This window comes from Adiantum capillus-veneris, chromosome 25 (genome assembly GCF_014529385.1).
Source record: "Adiantum capillus-veneris isolate H3 chromosome 25, ASM1452938v2, whole genome shotgun sequence".
NCBI lineage: Eukaryota > Viridiplantae > Streptophyta > Polypodiopsida > Polypodiales > Pteridaceae > Adiantum > Adiantum capillus-veneris.
The window spans coordinates 121,863,804-121,881,815 of NC_140955.1; the positions used below are offsets into that span (position 1 = coordinate 121,863,804).

The following is an 18,012-nucleotide window of genomic DNA, read 5'->3' on the forward strand; positions in this document are numbered from 1 at the left end:
ATAAGACAGAATGAATCAGCATACATCTTACAACATAGAGAATAGTGCGATTCTTTTGTTCAGAACACCGTTCTGTTGAGGCGAATATGGAATATTGTGTTCATGATGAATTCCATTGTCAGCACAGTAACTCACAAACTCTCGAGAAACATATTTGCCTCCATTGTCACTACGAAGATTCTTAAGGCGATGACCAGTTTGAAGTTCAGCAGCCTTGTGGAATTGTTTGAAAACAGATAAGGCTTCAGATTTTTGTCTAAGTAGAAATACAGTCGTATACCTTGAGAAATCATCAATGAAAGTAATGAAGTAGCGATATTGTGATCTCGAAGAAGGTAGAGGTCCACATATATCAGTATGAACAAGATCCAATATGTCATGAGAATGAGTTGTATTTGAAAGAGGAAAGGGTTTACGATTGTGTTTCCCAAGAGCACAAAATTCACAAATTCCCATATGGGGATGGGCTTTAAGATCCATGCCATGAACAAGATGACGACGTTGAAGATCAAGGAATTTTGAGAAATCAGCATAAACAAAACGGTGATGCCATACTTTGCAATCATGATCACCTGGAGCAGTGACAATATTTGCTATAGCATCGTTGAGAGAGAGTTCAAACAAATTACCGTTTTGAGGAGCAGTGGCTATAGTCTGTCCATCTTTCTCAATTCGGCATTTGGTATGATCAAATCCAACAAACAGACCAAGATCAAACAAGTCTAGCAACTGAAAGAAGATTACGTTGAAGATCTGGTACATGTAATACTCCTCGCAAAATTCGAGTGGAAGAAGATAAGGTACCAAGATATAAGTCTCCAATACCCTTTACTTGACAAGTAGTATCATCAGCAAGATAAACAACACGTAGAACTGGTAGTGGATGATAGGTATGGAGCCACTTAGACTGATATTTCATATTTCCTATAGCACCAGAATCGACAATAAAAAGTGATCCATCACGTACATGAAGTATTCTGTTTGGAGCAACTGAACATAGGACGCAGCTTGTTTCTGGTACAATGTTGTTTCGATGTTCAGTAGCATATGCTCTATTCCGATCTGTGTCGAATCGACGCTTATAGCACATATGAGTGGGATGATCAGATCGTCCACAATATTCACAAGAAGAAGAAGAAGAGTCTCTAGATAAACATGGTTGTTTTGTGGTAATATTGTGTTCTTCATCATATTGACGTGCCCAACAATCATCTTCAGTATGGCCATTTCTGTTGCAGTAAGAACATTGCTTATTAGGAAATTTGAGACGAGAGAAAATATTACCGCGATGGCCACCTCTACGGTTTCCTCGTTGAAATGGACGCCTTCGAGCATAAAAAGCACGTTCCATCTGTTGTGACTCAGTCTCCTCTTGTGAAATCATAGCTGTATCGTGACCAACATTCCGACGTTCTTGATGTTGAGAGTATTCAATTAAAGACATGCAAGCTTGGTCGAAATCAAGACCATCTTTATTAGAAAGAATAGTAGCAATGTTATCATAAGAAGAGTCCTTCACCGTATCAAGGAGAAGTGTAATCAGTTGCTTTTGTGGAGCAGGATCACCGGCAGCAGCAAGTTGATGAATAATAGATTTGAAAGATTCAATATGTCCTGTCATGACAGTACCAACTTCATATTGTAACTTGTTAAGTAACCCTCTCAAATAAAGTATTTCTGTGACAGATTTCTTCTCAAAGTTTGCAATAAGGTACTTCCATACGTTGTGGGAAGTAGGTAGTTCATTGGCGTGAGACGCAAGATTGACGGCCACAATACGAATAGCAAAAATCTAAATCGTCTTGAAAAAATTTAACGCCAAAATAAGAAAAACGATCGCGGATGTTTCACGAAGAAGTAGGACGAAGAAAGCTACGTCAAGCTCAATTGCAATAAAAACAACATAACTTTCTGCTGCGAACTCCAATTGACGCAAACCTAGAACTCAAAACAAAGAGCTCGAGGAGACGAACAAGTTTTGAATGAAAAGTGCCATTGCGCTATGCTCCATTGTGCTTTTCCCTTTTCTCCAAATTTTGAGCAGAACAACAAGAAAAATTGAGATGAAGTTCAGGATGTCATCAACAAGAAAACGTAATCAACGATTATAATGATTAGAAATAAACGCCACATAAAACACTAATCATATTCTTCTTAACACAAAAAAACCACAGCTAACAAGAATCAACGCTCATAAATAAAATTTGTAACAATTTTGAATCTTACATGCGAATTGCATACACATACTGTTGTCACCATGAATTGAATCGGCGCGTGATCGTTACCGCTCTGATACCATGTTGAGATGTAGAGAGAAAGAGAGAGAGACGAGACAAGAGACATACCATATACGCTCCCAAAGACTAATTCATATTTAGGACAAGATACAAATATATAGGTGAGACCAAGTTCAGTAGAGTGAGCCATATATAGCTCCAACATAACCTACAAGTCGTAAAGCGAGCAAAGGCCGTTAACACGTAGAGGCTAAGAGCAAGTGAGTTGGCGCATGTTGAATACAAAGATGAGAATTTTGTGACCGTCATTGTGCTAGTGGCCCCATCAGTACGGAAGAAGAGGCAAGCCCCCTGGACATCATGTCTTTCAAGCAAGAAGCTCTCAAACAAGTCGTTGAGCAAATTCAATCTAAGGTCATGCGGTGCGCCTGTTGAGTTTTGGAGATGATGTAGCGTGAGGAAGATGTCTGAATTATTTGGAAATTGTGCCACAAAAATAGTATCGGCATTGGGTTCGGCCAAGTAAGTCATTGGAAAGACACGGAAAGATTGTAAATATTAAGTCACCTTGTGTGTTTGTTTGTGTGCGTGTGTGTTAGAGAGAGAGAGAGAGAGAGAGAGAGAGAGAGAGAGAGAGAGAGTGAGAGAGTCTGTGCTTTGGAAGGTTGAAAAGATGGAGAGGAAGGAAGAATAGAGAGCGAGTTATGGAGAGACACCATGGCAACAAGGCTCAAAAGCAAGATACGATTTTCTTATGAAACACGATATACAATGGACAAGCCAAAATTTAGTTCATCCATTGTAGAGGGGTCTAGGTAAGGAAGCATAGTTATTCGTAGTGAAAGGCCAAAAGCTATGGAAATCGATGCTCTCAAAGTATCTAGGTTTCCAACAGAGGAGTGAAAGATATCATAGACCCATTTGTGCCAATTTTGAACACACCCTCGACAACAGATGTCGATAAAATATCCCTTGCCTCTGGAATGCTCTCCATGTACACCTCCTTGAAGCTCGTTGGCAAGCCCAGAAGACAATCCACCATAGACCCTGACACTTGAACCACCATAACACGTCTGTCAATGCTGCTTCGGATCTGTGCCTCCAGCCTGAGAGTCGTGTTGATGACGTGATCTTTATCGCAAAGAGAACAACACAATCGGCCTTCAACCTTCTTCACCTTTGGTGAGTCACAAACAGAGCAATGGGAATGCAAGAGAGCTCTATTGAATTTCACAAAGCGCAAAGTCCCCACAACCTACAAAAGAAACAAACGTGTGAAGACCACTAAAGACGTTGATGGAGCAAAAGATGTCGTGCGCACATTCACCCACCCAGACAACTCAACATAGCACAAGGAATTTACTTGAATTCCTCACCTCACTCACTACCACTCAAAAGCTCCCTAAAAAATCTACCCACAAGCTCAATTCAAACTCCAAATGCCTTGACCTACAAACCCTTGCCCCCCTGTAGTAGACACTACAAGGTGAGTCGAGGTGATCAACACTTGAAATCACGCTTGATGGTGACCAAAATATACAAGAAAAACCATCAAAAAACCAAAAACTCCAGCCACAAAAGGCCACACTCAAACCCTTGCGAAAGCTTCACCAAATTCCACTCTATTGGACTCTTTGGAGTAGCGCCAACGCTAATGGCACCGATACAGGGTCAAATAGTCTTGCAGAAATCCGCACCTTCTTACCTCAATTCCTTGCACACACACATACATGGAAAAATCAGAACTTCCATAGACTCTACCAAGTGCAAATTGAAGAGAGAAATCTCTCATTCACTCCTCCATACACTCGAAAACAGGACTGGAACGCAACGGGACTGCACTAAACCATCTGTAGGAACCGTGCTTCCTTCCACACACAGAGGGGTGAAAGTGTTGATATTGCTCTTCAAAGGTCCTCCCTCAACCTGTACCATCATGGCACCGTGAGTGATGTGGAAATTTGAAGCCATTTCACACTTTTTTTGGCCCAGTTTTGGCCAGTTTTGACCCTTGGGGGGCATTTTTCGCAGGAAAAACCCCAAACGGACTCCAAAATTCACCACATTTTGCACGTTTGATCCTCGATACCCAAAGCACATTTCCACATCCTCACATTCCATTTTTGACCACTTCTAGAGCTATGCACGTATCACCGCAAATCAAGCGCCGCAAATAGACACTTACCGCATGTGTCAAACTTCTCGAGCGAGATGAGAGTACCCACACTTGTCACTTGAATTATTTACATTCTATAAAGCTCAAAAACATTATATAGAGCCAAAATAATCCACCTAGAACCATATCCAAGGCCCCGATACCCTATCCAGGCATGTACATATGCTCGACTGCCACACACAAGTACGCATATTTACAATGTGCACACGTTGCACCTTTTTTCGAACTTGCAACCACTTTGCAAAGCTCCCAAATTAATGTAATTACATCTTTTTGTACATATGACCATGCATATAAATGCTACTTTGTACACGAAAAAAGCGGTTGAAGCCTTTCAAAACTCAACCTCAACTTCTCCAAATGTGTGACCCTTGAGCTATAACACCCAATGTCATCCATGAAAACGCGAATGAACTTACCCAAGTAGGGACCAAACACTCTATTCATCCATCCTTGGAAGGTAAAATATGCATTAACCAGCCCAAAAGGCATTCTTTTGTAGACAAAACAACCCCAAGGAGTAATGAAGGTCGTCTTCAATCGATCTTCAATCGATATCAAAATCTGAAAGTAGCCAGAAAATCCATGCATGATTGAGTAACGTTCATGACCTGCAACCTGATTGAGGATTTCATCTAGAAAGGGTAGTGGATAAGGATTCCTTTTTGTGGCAGCATTCAAAGGTTTGAAATCGACACATATCCTAAATCTTCCATTCTTCTTGGGCACAATAACAACAGAAGAGACCCATTTGGACTCCTCCACTTGAAAGATGAAATCTGCTTCCAAAAGCTTCGTCACCTCTTCATGAAGTGCCTTCTCATGAATGACCCCCAATCTCCTAAGCTTTTGAACCTTTGGCTTGGCACCTTCTTTTAGATTGATTCTATGCTCGACTCCTTTAGCTCCTTGAAACTCTATATATTCAGTGGCGAATAGATTTGGAAATTCCTTGAACATGTCTTCATACTCCTTTTTTTCTTTTTCTGTCAAGTCCTCTCCTAGCATGCTCCTTACATTCACTTTGGCAGGCTCTACAATTGCTTTTGGACTATCCTTCCCCTCCTTGACCTTCACATCATGCAGTGATGCTTCCTTTTCAACACTTATCCCAAAAATATCAGGACATAATTGCATCAAGCCTTCCTCTACACTTTCTTCTGATAATGTAGATGAAACATCACTATCGTATGATGTGGTTTCCATCAAATCCGTATCTTGCATCTCCACTAGGGGATGTGTACGGCTCTCGTGTGTCTTCCTGTTGTAGACAATGGTCCTTCCTTTCTCTTTTTCGGGGATGGTGATCAAGCCCGTGCCCCAATCCTGCTTAGCACCAAGTGTTATAAGCCATGGCCTCCCTAAAATGATTGGATACACATTCTCACCTGCTTGCATCACATAGCAATGAACCAAGCGCTCAATCCCCAAGACTTTTATCTTCACATCTTCAGCCATTCCAAGACACCTTGCCTTTTTGTGGTTGGCCATCCTCATACGGATTGAAGCATTCACTGACATCTTAACGCCTGCTTCCTTCATGATAGCCTCGGTCATGACACACACCTAGGCACCACCATCCACATATGCTTGCACTTTCGTCTTCTATCCCAGCATAGCTTCAACTATTGGCACCATATCCACTGGGTGACCAACCCTCAAAGATGACAGCATGCTTTGACGCTTTTCCTTCTTGGAAGGAAGCCGCGTACTCACACACTTGGTCCACTGCCTCCTCAATTTAGCATTCAAAGCCACCAACTGACCAAAAAATATATTTTCCTTTTGATTTCATATGTCATCGACAATATCATATTCTTCAACACCTTGGCCAAGGAGGTAGTCCTTTGGACCAATTTTCCTTCTTCGCCGCCTCTTGCTACTTTTTGGTTTGTCTTCTACCTTAGCCTTTCCTTTCCTTGCTCTTGTTTACCTCTCTTCTTCTGTCTCTTTCTCCCTATCATGCCTAGATCTCTTATTGGCCAAAACATCCACATCTTGATGCTCAAGGGTAATGGTATTGATAGCCCTACCTTCTCCATTTCCAGGCAAAATTGGTGGAGGTTGTTGTGGTGGCAGTGCTTCTAGTGCCCGCTCTTGATGATTTTCTTCTATTCTTCCTTGATCATGTCCATATAAGGGGTATATCCCTCCTCTCTCTCTTGGTGGTTCCCACCTGGCCACTCTTCTCTTTGGTTTCTATTCATTATGTTAATTCTTAGTTCTTGCAACTCACCGGCAAGATCATGTAGAACCCGGGCCGTAACAGGATATGGACCTTGAACCACTCGCTCCACTCTATCATCCGTTGTCACAGGGACCATTGGTTGCACCACAACTAGCTCAACGTGTGTCATGCCTTGCTCCCACCTTCTCTTGATCTTCTTGCTCTTGGCCTCGGCAATTTCCACAGCTCTTTCAAATGTAGCAGGCTCCTCTTGATCGACCTTCTTCCTTACACTTGCATGGAGACAATCCATAAAATAAGGCTCTTTAAAGAAATCCCCTGTAGGTACTTGGCATGCCGCCTATAATTGAACCCAAAGCCCTTTGAAGTGTTGCAAAAAATCTTTAAAGTTAGCATGAACATCTTGCTGCAAACCTCTCAATTTTGTTGTCGCTTTTGTTGCGGTTAGTTTCTTTCCAAACCTATCAAAAATTGCCAACTTCACCTGCTCCCATGTTTGTTTTTTTTCTTCCTCTAAACCTTCAAACCACTCGGGAGCTTCTCCTTTGAGCGCAAGAGGAAATACATAAATCTTGGCTGCGTCATTCACAATGTGCATACCAAGCGTATGCCACTCGAAGTCCGCAATCCAATCCTTCACATCCTCCTTCCCTGTAAACACTGGTCGACTATACGCCATCCCTTTGAAGTCCCTTCTCCCTTGCGTAGTAATTCCACAAAATTTGAAGTCTTGCACCTCAACCAAACCACCAATTTTCTTCAATGAATCTCAAACATCATAGCAAAACCGCTCCACCTGGGTGCACAACCGGCAAATTTCCCCTCCCGAGCGGGATCGCCAAAGGATGATGGAGCAAAAGATGTTGTGCGCACACTTACACACCCAAACAACTCAACACAACACAAGGAATTTACTTGAATTCCTCACCTCACTCAATACCACTCAAAAGATCCCTAAAAAATCTACCCACAAGCTCAATTCAAACTCCAAACGCCTCGACCTATAAACCCTTGGCTGCCTGCAGACACTACAAGGTGAGTCGAGGTGATCAACACTTGAAATCATGCTTGATGGTGACAAAAATATACAAGAAAAACCATCAAAAAACAAAAAACTCTAGCCACAAAAGGCTACTCTCAAACACTTGCAAAATCTTCACGAAACTCCACTCTGTTGGACTCTTTGGAGTAGCGCCAACCCTAATGGCACCAATACAGGGTCACATAGTCTTGCAGAAAGCCGCACCTTCTTCCCTCAATTCCTTGCACACACACATCCATGGAAACCTCAGAAATTCCATAGACTCTCCCAAGTGAAAAATTGAAGAGAGAAAGCTCTCATTCACTCCTCCATACACTAAAAAATAGGACGGGATTGCAACGGGACTGCACTAGACCACCTGTAGGAACCCTGCTTCCTCCACAGAGGGGTGAAAGTGTTGATATTTCTCTTCAAAATTCCTAGACCATCACGGCACCGTGAGTGATGTGGCAATTTGAAGCCATTTCACACCTTTTTTTACCATTTTTTTACTTTTTTTGGCCCAGTTTTGACCCCTGGCGGGCATTTTTCGTAGGAAAAACCCCAAACGGACTCCAAAATTCACCAAATTTGGCACGTTTTATCCTCGATACACAAAGCACATTTCCACATTCCCAGATTTCATGTTTGACCACTTCTAGGGTGATGCACGTATCACCGCAGATCAGGCGTGTCGCAAATAGACACTTACCGCATGTGTCAAACTTCTCGAGAGGGATAAGAGTACCCACACTTTTCACTTGAATTATTTACATTCTAGAAAGCTCAAACACATTATATAGAGCCAAAATAAGCCACCTAGAACCATATCCAAGGCCCCGATACCCTATCCAGGCATGTACATATGCTCGACTGGACACGCAAGCAATCATATTTACAATCATGTGCACACGTTGCACCTTTTTTAGAACTTGAAACCAATTTGCAAAGCTCCCAAATGTATGTATTTACATATTTTTGTAAATATGACCATGCTTATAAACGCTACTTTGTACACGCAAAAAGCGGTCTATTAACGTCTTTATGCGGTTGAGTGCAAACCATGCAATGTCACCTCTCTATTGTAGCCGAGAATCTCATAGTGTCTATGAAATGCTGTGGTCAACTCTTCCTTCAAGCGTGATCCTCGCACGGGGGCCAAATTTGTGACGTCCAAAACAGACAATGTGCGCACCTTGCCAACAAAGAGTCCAATATTCCTAGCCAGAAACATAACAATGTCCTCCCTAGCCATCTGGGCCATGACCCGATCATAGTCATGCTTTAAAGAGTTGACAAAGCTGACCTACATATGGCAAAAGGTTTGTCAATATCTAAAGAAAGAAACGCTGAAGCCAATGCTTCTGATATGTGCAACTGCTTTGTTGTCTCGGGTCCGGGCCATCAGCAACAACCAAATCCCCAAATGTAGTGCCAATTCTCTGATGGAAATTACGACTTTGCAGGAAAACAAATGCCAGTGTCGCCAAGGGCAGACATGGGCTAGTAGTCTCAGAAATTGCAGCGTCAGCAAGAAATGTGCTTATCTTGGTCTCAGGATAGAAAGCTAAAGCAACAGGGAATGGGTCACAAGGTCGAATGGTTGTCGACGCACCGATGTGCAAGGAGAACAAAGCTGACCCAGCATCATTATGGTTTTTAGCCCTCACAAGAGGACAGTCAATCCTTACGAACAAGCCGATCTTGAGCTTCTTGGTGTAGGTCTCAATGAAGGGATCCACAAGGACGACTGTGATCGTGTCAATGCAATCGGCATCGACGATGTCGAACTTGAAGTAACGTGCATTTTCTTTTGCCCAGGGGAGATAGAACGGTATGTGCCATACCAATTCAAGATTTTCCCCTCTATGGAGAAAGCTTTAATATCCTCATCTATATCGCTAATCATGAATAGCGGCAAGGTTTCCTTGACTAACAAGCTTTTCTCTTTGTCCAGTAGCTTGCCGGTGTCCATGACATTCTGAGCGGCTAAAGATTGACCAACTTCAGAAAATGAGGCTGCAGCTTTGCCCAATTCATGAGCTGTCCAAGGAAGTTCTTGTTGAGACGAAGACGGTGCTTGTGCGCACTCCTTCCCTGGTGGAGAGTATCCTTTGCCTGCAAAAAAATTAAAGAACCATCTTAACGCAACTCAACAATCAAGAATGCAATGTAGCGAAGAACATCGTAGACACGTCAATATTGTTCGAGAAAGAATGATTGAGAACAACGGACATACCTGCACTGCCGACGGGATCGGTAGCAGGGCTTCCTTGAAGCAAGGCACGCCTACACCTCTTCCCAGCTGCGATTTCCTCGAAGCGTGAATTTGACGGCGACCCGGCAGAGCTCGACACTACCATGTGCGATGAACGTTTCCCTGCAGAGCATGGAGGAGACTCAACGAACCTACGCAACGCTGCAAGAGGAAAATAAAAGGAAGCATCCAATTAACCATAGCATTGACTAGTTGAGCAAAGCAAAGAGGGCGTCAAAAACATCCTGGAAGCAGCACACGGTAAAAGGAAAGGGAGAACGAGGCTCGAAAAGTAACTTCTTGAAAGGATGCGAACAAGCTTGCGCCAAATATGATTTCTTTTTGGATGAGCAAGCAAAAATTTATTTAATCTTGGAAAATGTCACATTTCAAATCCCTCACCAGGTTACATACACAAGAAGATTTAGAATTTTTCTCATGCAGGAAAACGGAGTCTCCAATGTTTTCCATACAATGCATAACATCATGAGATTCTACACGAGAGGCAACGTATATGGAGGCCTCCGAGCCAGGTGGCAAGATTGTGAGCTACTCAAGCGAGGATGATCATAAAGAGCGTCAGGTGAGGCCTGTTGATTCACTCCCCTCAGCCCGATGGGCAAATGTGAGCATACGTAGACATACGTAAGCCGAAATCTAATGAAGGACTGATGCCCAAGGCTGGGCTTACTGAGCTTTGTGAGCTGTTGGAAGTAGAGGAGGCTCAAAAAAGATATAACCAGAACATAAAAAGATTGGGGCTGTGGGATACGAGACAGCCGTTGCGTGTGCATGATGCTAGTGCTATCATTGGCAAAGGCATAGGGTCGTCGAGTGGGGTCTATGTAGAGTTAAAGAAACTAGAGGCAGCACCTTTCGGGTTGTTCTCAACGGACATGCGCCTTGGCAGGCAGGGGCAGATTATGGCGAGTGTGCAATTGTACTTCGATGAAGATGTAATGAACCACCAATTTCCGGATTTGGCACTCGAGATGAGGTGCCCGTTCGTCAAGTATTCACAAATCCTGGCCATCAAGAGCTGGGATTTCCAAACCTGGTTCGCTAGATAAGGTATGGTGCGGTTGGAGGAGTCAAACTCCCCTCGACTGAGGCAGCCCGTGAACCAACACATGGCCAAGCATGTTGTTAAGATGGTTTGGGCAGATGAGCAGCCGTTAGTAAGAACTGATGGCCTAGTCACAATCATTGTACTCACTTGATACACGGGAGAACTATCCATTCAATGACAAGCATGGAGCAAATTTTGGATTGAATTTTTTTTAGGACATTGAGCCCCCAGAGTTGGCTTGACTGGCCAGCGGACATGATGCAAGCATAGGGCTGGTTGTGCCTTTACCTGAGCCGTCCTGCACTATAGTGGACGATCTCGTCGATGGTCAAGATGGCACGGATGAGTGGAGCCTGAGCTGAAGAGGCAGACAAAATTCAAGGAGGTAACATGGTACGAGCCAAGTTTGGTTTCAAACATGACACTAAATGAGCGTCTTGGGAGGTCCAGGCCAGATTTATTGTGATGCTCATGTTATTGTATTGTGGCCTTATGCTCACGAGGAGAAACTTTGAACGCACCAGCCATCGAAGTCATGGATAGCGATTAGGAATACCTAAGTTTCTTGATAAGGAGCCCCCTAGCGAGGTACTCGATGGGATTGAGCAGAGCCTACTGAAGGTGAACACACATTACCGCCCCTGGTCTAATACAACGGGGAACCCACAATACTCCAACAATGATCAACACACGAGAGCTTCTCGAACTGAGAGAAAGAGTATGGCCGGGTCTACATTAGCGGGCAACACCTGAATGATAGCCAAGAACCAAAATAGAAAGAGGGATCCAGAATCCCTTGAACCTCGGACCCAACTCCGGGTCTCAAAGCGTAAGTGAAACACATCCAGCAGATGTCTAGCTCGACACAGCTCCACAACCAGATTACATAGCAAAAGAAGGAGACAAGCCCTCAGTCAAAAAGGGTTGTTGCCTATGTGCACAAACTCAACGAGACTTAATCACCCTGACCCTACACAGTCCAGGTGATTGAGAAAAACAAACCCTGACCTGGGCGCCATGGTACAGTACCAGAGCCCACAGCAGGCATCTGAAATAGATGGCCAAAACCCGTATGCGGGCGCTGAGGCAAACAAGTGAATAAAGCTCAAGCTGCTCTCGGCTCCTGGATGAGCAACTCCCTGATGGCTACTTGCGGCTTCACGCAGGGCAGCTCGCGGCCTGATGCCAATCCCACACTGGGGCAATGAGGGTCCAGCCCCTTGTAGCGTGACCTGCCGATAATTTCAGCAAGGGCCCTTGCACCCGTAGCCCTACTGTTGTGCTTTTCTAGACCCAAACACGTGACTACCATCACGAGCACATCGCTTGCAGGCGCAACAAAAAGCAAGCAGCAGGATCAGGAGAACAACACTAGTGCAACAAACTTTTTCAACTGCAACGCTCGCAAGCACAAACAAACCAAGACCAACAACGTAACTCAACACCAGCGCACGAGTCAAAAAAGAAAACCTCCAGAGAAGTCCATGCTCTCACCGTCGTTGGGGGAGGCATTGCTTGCACTCCCTTCACTACCACCGACAACGCGATCATTAGATGCCATGATAAAGATGATTTGCAAAGAAATGTTGTTCCAAGTACTTTGAGACGCAAGAAACAAACCCTCAAACCAATCTACAGTGGACTTTCAAATGCTTGGCTGATTTAAATTTGCGATTACAGCATATAAGCAGATACAAATTGAATAATGATAGCTAGGTGAAAGCTCAAACATGAACAAAGAATCTTGCACTGGATAATGTAGCTCAAAAGCTCATACATCAAAACAAATTCTCAGACTTGCTGCCATGACACAGTATAATGATAACACCCGAAGCAAGAACTGAGACTTGAGGACACATGTGCAAAAGCAAAACAGAGAGAGAATCTTCCACTAGGTAATGTAGCTCAAAAGTTTGTACAAAGCAGGACAAACAGAGAATCTTGCATTGGATAATGTAGCTCAAAAGCTCACACATCAAAACAAATTCTCAGACTTGCTACCATGACACAGTATAATGATAACACCCGAAGCAAGAACATATTACAAAGAATGTTTCTGCCCTTTTTGGCCTGTCATATAGGCTACAACAACCACATGGAAATTACATGTCCTCATTGTTCTATGCTCCATTTAGCACGTGCACTGAACCACAAAGACCAACACGAGCAGTCCTCGTAATCTTAGGCTGCACGGTCGCCTTCACAGACCTTGAGAAGCCCGCCTGCGGAATTCAACGAGCAGAACAGCGCATGGAAAAGATTTCGCTGCCATGCCCTCGCCGCCTCAGCCTGCAAAGCAACCCCCTTCAATGCACTCACCTTCCAGATCCTTGAAAACCCCCCGCCATTAAACAAAAAAGCTGCGTATGGAACAACTAGGTCCTATGGGGTAGGACAATACCTGCTGTGCAGCGGTCTTCTCACAAGGACAGCACCCGTTGCGCGCGTGCCACATCCTCTAGCAGCAGCAGAGCAGAAAGGACTGAGGCCCGCCAGGAGCAGCACGAAAAGGAATTCCACATGGGTCAAATGACCCTTCATAAAACAACCCTAAAGGCCTTGCTACACGTGGCAGCCATCCAACAAACCATCGGACGGCCTACAGATTGCAACAAACTTGCAGCTAAAACCCTATGCCCTTCTGTAGGCCAAAAATATTGTACTTACCATTTTAAGGCACCAGGAACCCTCAACAAGAGGGGCCACAAGTGCGTGCAAATGGGCCATCGAAAAGTTCTGGATGGCCAATTTGCACACCCTTCTGACCCGTCTTGTCCAGGGTCCCTAGGGCAAGAAAATGGCAAGTATACACTTTTTTTATGCATGGCCATGAGATGGAAATGGGTAGTTTAATGTGCTCATAGCAAACTCCCCCCCCCCCCCCCCCCCCAAAATGGAAAATACCTAAACCTTGTATCTGTTGGAGCTATATATGGCTCACTCTACTCAATTTGGTCTCACCTATATATTTGTTTCTTATCCTCAATATGAGTCAGTCTTTGGGAGCATATATGGTGTGTCTCTTGTCTTGTCTCTCTCTCTTTCTCTCTACATCTCAACATGGTATTAGAGCGGTAACGATCACGCACCAATTCAATTCATGGTGACAAAACAGTATGTGTATGCTATTTGCATGTAAGATTCAAAATTGCTACAAATTTTATTTTTGAGCGTTGATTCTTGTTAACTATGGTTGTTTTGTGTTAAGAAGAATATGATTAGTGTTTTGTGTGGCGTTTATTGCTAATCAGTCTAATCCTTGATTACGTTTTCTTGTTGATGACACCGTGAACTTCATCTCAATTTTTTGGGGTGTTCTACTCAAAATTTGGAGAAACGGGAAAAGCGCAATGGAGTGTAGCGCAATGGTACTTTCAATCCAAAACTTGTTGGTCTCCTCGAGCTCTTCGATTTGAGTTCTAGGTTTGCGTCAATCGGAGTTCGCAGCAGAAAGTTATGATGTTTTTACTGCAATTAAGCTTGACGCAGCTTTCTTCGTCCTACTTCTTCTCGAACCGTCCGCGATCATTTTTCTTATTTTGGCGTTAACTTTATCGAGAAGATTTAGCTTTTTTCTATTCGTATTGTGGCCGTCAATCTTGCGTCTCACGCCACTCTATTTTGAGGACTCTTTTATTATTAACGTCTCCTTTACCCTGTCTTTTTTGGGTGACGTCTCTCACATCTTTGGACATTCCTTGAGCATCCTTCTTACGTTTATCGTTGACAGAACGCAGTCCTCATATCTCTCTCATTCTCAATTGCGGCCTTCACCATATATGGTGTGCAGATTCTGCGATCTTATCTTATACGTCTTCTCGCAACAAGATATGGCTATGAATATTCTCGTCAACGGCTTTCCTTCTGGCCAGCGTTCTGTTCCTCCTTTCCAAGGTCGAGGTTTTCCACACTGGAAAGCAAAGATGTTGTTAATTCTTGAAGGTGATGAACTCTCCGATGTTGTTCTTGGAAATCGTGTTTGTCCGTCTCAGCCTGTTGATACGGATAATGATAACGTGCTTATCACTAAAGGACCTATATTTGAAGATTGGAATGTTGCCTATACGGATTGGCAACGTTGTGATAAAGCATCTCGTCGGTATATTCTTTCTTCTCTTACTGATTTCCTTTTGCTTGATATGTATGAACTACCTACTTCCCACGATGTATGGAAGTACCTTATTGCAAACTTTGAGAAGAAATGTATCACAGAAATACTTTATTTGAGATGGTTACTTAACAAGTTACAATATGAAGTTGGTACTGCCATGATGGGACATATTGAATCTTTCAAATCTATTATTAATCAACTTGCTGCTGCCGGTGATCCTGCTCCACAAAAGCAACTGATTACACTTCTCCTTGATAAGGTGAAGGACTCTTCTTATGATAACATTGTTACTATTCTCTCTAATAAAGATAGTCTTGATTTCAACCAAGCCTGCATGTTTTTAATTGAATACTCTCAACGTCAAGAACGTCGTAATGCTCGTCATGATACAGCTATGATTTCACAAGAGGAGACTGAGTCACAACAGATGGAACGTGCTTTTTATGCTCGAAGGTGTCCATTTCAACGAGGAAACTGCAGAGGTGGCCGTTGCGGTAATATTTTCTCTCGTCTCAAATTTCCTAATAAGCAATGTTCTTACTGCAACAGAAATGGCCATACTGAAGATGATTGTTGGACACATCAATATGATGAAGAACACAATATTACCACAAGACAACTACGTCTATCTAGAGACTCTTCTTCTTCTTCTTGTGAATATTGTGGACGATCTGATCATCCCACTCATATGTGCTATAAGCGTCGATTCGACACAGATCAGAATAGAGCATATGCTACTGAACATCGAAACAAAATTGTACGAGAAACAAGTTGCGTCCTATGTTCAGTTGCTCTAGACAGAATACTTCATGTACGTGATGGATCACTTTTTATTGTCGATTCTGGTGCTACACGAAATATGACATATCAGTCTAAGTGGTTCCATAACTATCATCCACTGCCAGTTCAACGTGTTGTTTATCTTGCTGATGATACTACTTGTCAAGTAAAGGGTATTGGAGACTTATATCTTGGTACCTTATCTTCTTCCACTCGAATTTCGCGAGGATTATTACATGTACCAGATCTTCAACGTAATCTTCTTTCAGTTGCTAGACTTGTTGATCTTGGTGTGTCTGTTGGATTTGATCATACCAAATGACGAATTGAGAGAGATGGACAGACTATAGACACTTCTCCTCGAAACGGTAATTTGTTTGAACTCTCTCTCAACGATGCTGTAGCAAATGTTGTCACTGCTCCAGGTGATCATGATTGCAAAGTATGGCATCATTGTTTTGTTCATGCTAATTTCTCAAAACTCCTTGATCTTCAACGTTGTGATCTTGTTCATGGCATGGATCTCCAAGAAAGTAATTGTGAATCATGATGCTACTTTTAACGAACAGCTTATGGGAGGCTCATGGTCCATGGATGATTCTGATGATACTAAATCATTGCTTCAGGATTTTCATTTCTTTCAGAAGATGAAACTCTCCCTATAGAGCAACTTTCCTCTTCACAACCATCCATTCCGAATGTTGCCAACGATGATATTGATATTTTTGTTGATTTGCCTATTGATTTTGAACATGGCTCATGTCATGTTTATGATGACGATATTGTTGATAATGCTTTTTCTACTTCGGAAGATCCCATTACTTATGATGAAGCTATCTCTTCACCACAAAAGGATCAATGGAAAGAGGCTATGGAAGCAGAGTACGATTCTCTTATCTCTAAAGGTACATGGATACTAACTGAATTAAGTTCTGGTCGTACAGCTATTAAATGTAAGTGGGTGTATAAGACAAAAGTAAAAGCAGATGGATCTTTTGACAAGTTCAAGGCGCGTTTAGTTGCAAAAGGTTACTCCCAAGCAGCTGGTGTTGATTATCAAGAGACTTTTTCACCAGTTGTTCGCATTACAAGTGTTCGAGTTTTATTGGCATTTGCTGTTCAATTTGATTTAGAAGCTCATCAAATGGATGTGCGAACTGCTTTTCTTAATGGTGACTTGGAAGAGGAAATTTATATGGAACAACCAGAAGGGTTTGTTATTCCAGGTAAAGAAGACCTTGTTGCTCAACTCCATAAGGCACTATATGGTCTCAAACAAGCTTCGCGAGCCTGGTATACAAAATTTGATCTTTTTCTCACCTCTAAAGGATTCATCTCTTTCTCGTCAGACCCCAAATTATACATAAAATGCCAAGGTAGCAGTTTTGTGATTCTTGCTCTTTATGTGGATGACACTATCCTTGTTTCCAATGATTTGGGATTTCTTGAGCAAGTGAAAAAGTTATTGTCTTTTGCATTTGATATGGTGGATCTTGGAGAGATTCACTCGTGTCTTGGCATTCAAATCCAACGGAACCATACAAAAGGTATTTTATTCCTTCGACAGGCAAAGTTTATTGCAGATACTATTCAAAAATTTGGTATGGAATCTGCACATTCAACCAACACAACTTGTCTTGCGAGCTCTACGAAGAACACTTCTGACAATGGCGGTCAACTTGTCACAAATCAACCTTATGCTAACTTGATTGGATGTCTTCAGTTTGTTGGCATGAACACTCGTCCTGATATTCTGTTTTCTGCTAATTATCTTGGACAACATCTTGCATGTCCTTCTCTTAAGCATTGGTTTGCTGCACTACAGATTTTGGTTTAGTCTATCGACGACAACTCACATCGGATTCTATGCAATGTCTTTCTCTTTTGGGAGATTTGGATGGCCAATTTGCACGCCCTTGTGGACCCTCTTGTTGAGGGTCCCTTGGGCCTTAAAATGGCAAGTACAATCTTTTTTTATGCATGGCCATGAGATAGAACTAGGTAGTTTAATGTGTTCATTGCGACTCCCCCCTCTCCCCCCAAAGGAAAATACCTAAACCTTGTATCATGTCATGTATAAGACAAAAGCTTATACCTACCATTTTAAAGCCCTAGGGACAACAAGAGTGTCCACAAGGGCGCACAAATTGGCCATCCAAATTTTTTGGATGCC

General features: G+C 42.8%; 1 protein-coding gene and 1 pseudogene across 1 annotated transcript; both read right to left on the reverse strand.

Moving 5' to 3' along the window:
• Positions 1-3,117: 3,117 nt before the first annotated feature.
• LOC147425565 (uncharacterized) lies at positions 3,118-9,985 on the reverse strand. The gene is made up of 5 exons (XM_086500862.1): positions 9,862-9,985; positions 9,264-9,740; positions 8,998-9,189; positions 8,698-8,928; positions 3,118-3,492 (listed from the first exon to the last, which is right to left on the reverse strand). The coding sequence occupies exons 3-5, from the start codon at positions 9,025-9,027 to the stop codon at positions 3,118-3,120; spliced, it is 636 nt and encodes a 211-aa protein (XP_086356988.1). The 5' UTR covers positions 9,028-9,189; positions 9,264-9,740; positions 9,862-9,985.
• A 2,068-nt stretch (positions 9,986-12,053) lies between these two features.
• LOC147425566 (uncharacterized) lies at positions 12,054-13,403 on the reverse strand (annotated as a pseudogene).
• Between the last annotated feature and the right edge of the window lie 4,609 nt (positions 13,404-18,012).

Bases quoted from the DNA above. Each gene is read 5' to 3' on its own strand.
- LOC147425565 (XM_086500862.1), bottom strand. From the start codon at position 9,027: ATGGCCCGGACCCGAGACAACAAAGCAGTT. The intron at 8,929-8,997 runs GCACATATCAGA...TGCCATATGTAG, and splicing joins CCCGAGACAACAAAGCAGTT to GTCAGCTTTGTCAACTCTTT. The intron at 3,493-8,697 runs GTGACATTGCAT...TTTCTTTTGTAG, and splicing joins TTCTCGGCTACAATAGAGAG to GTTGTGGGGACTTTGCGCTT.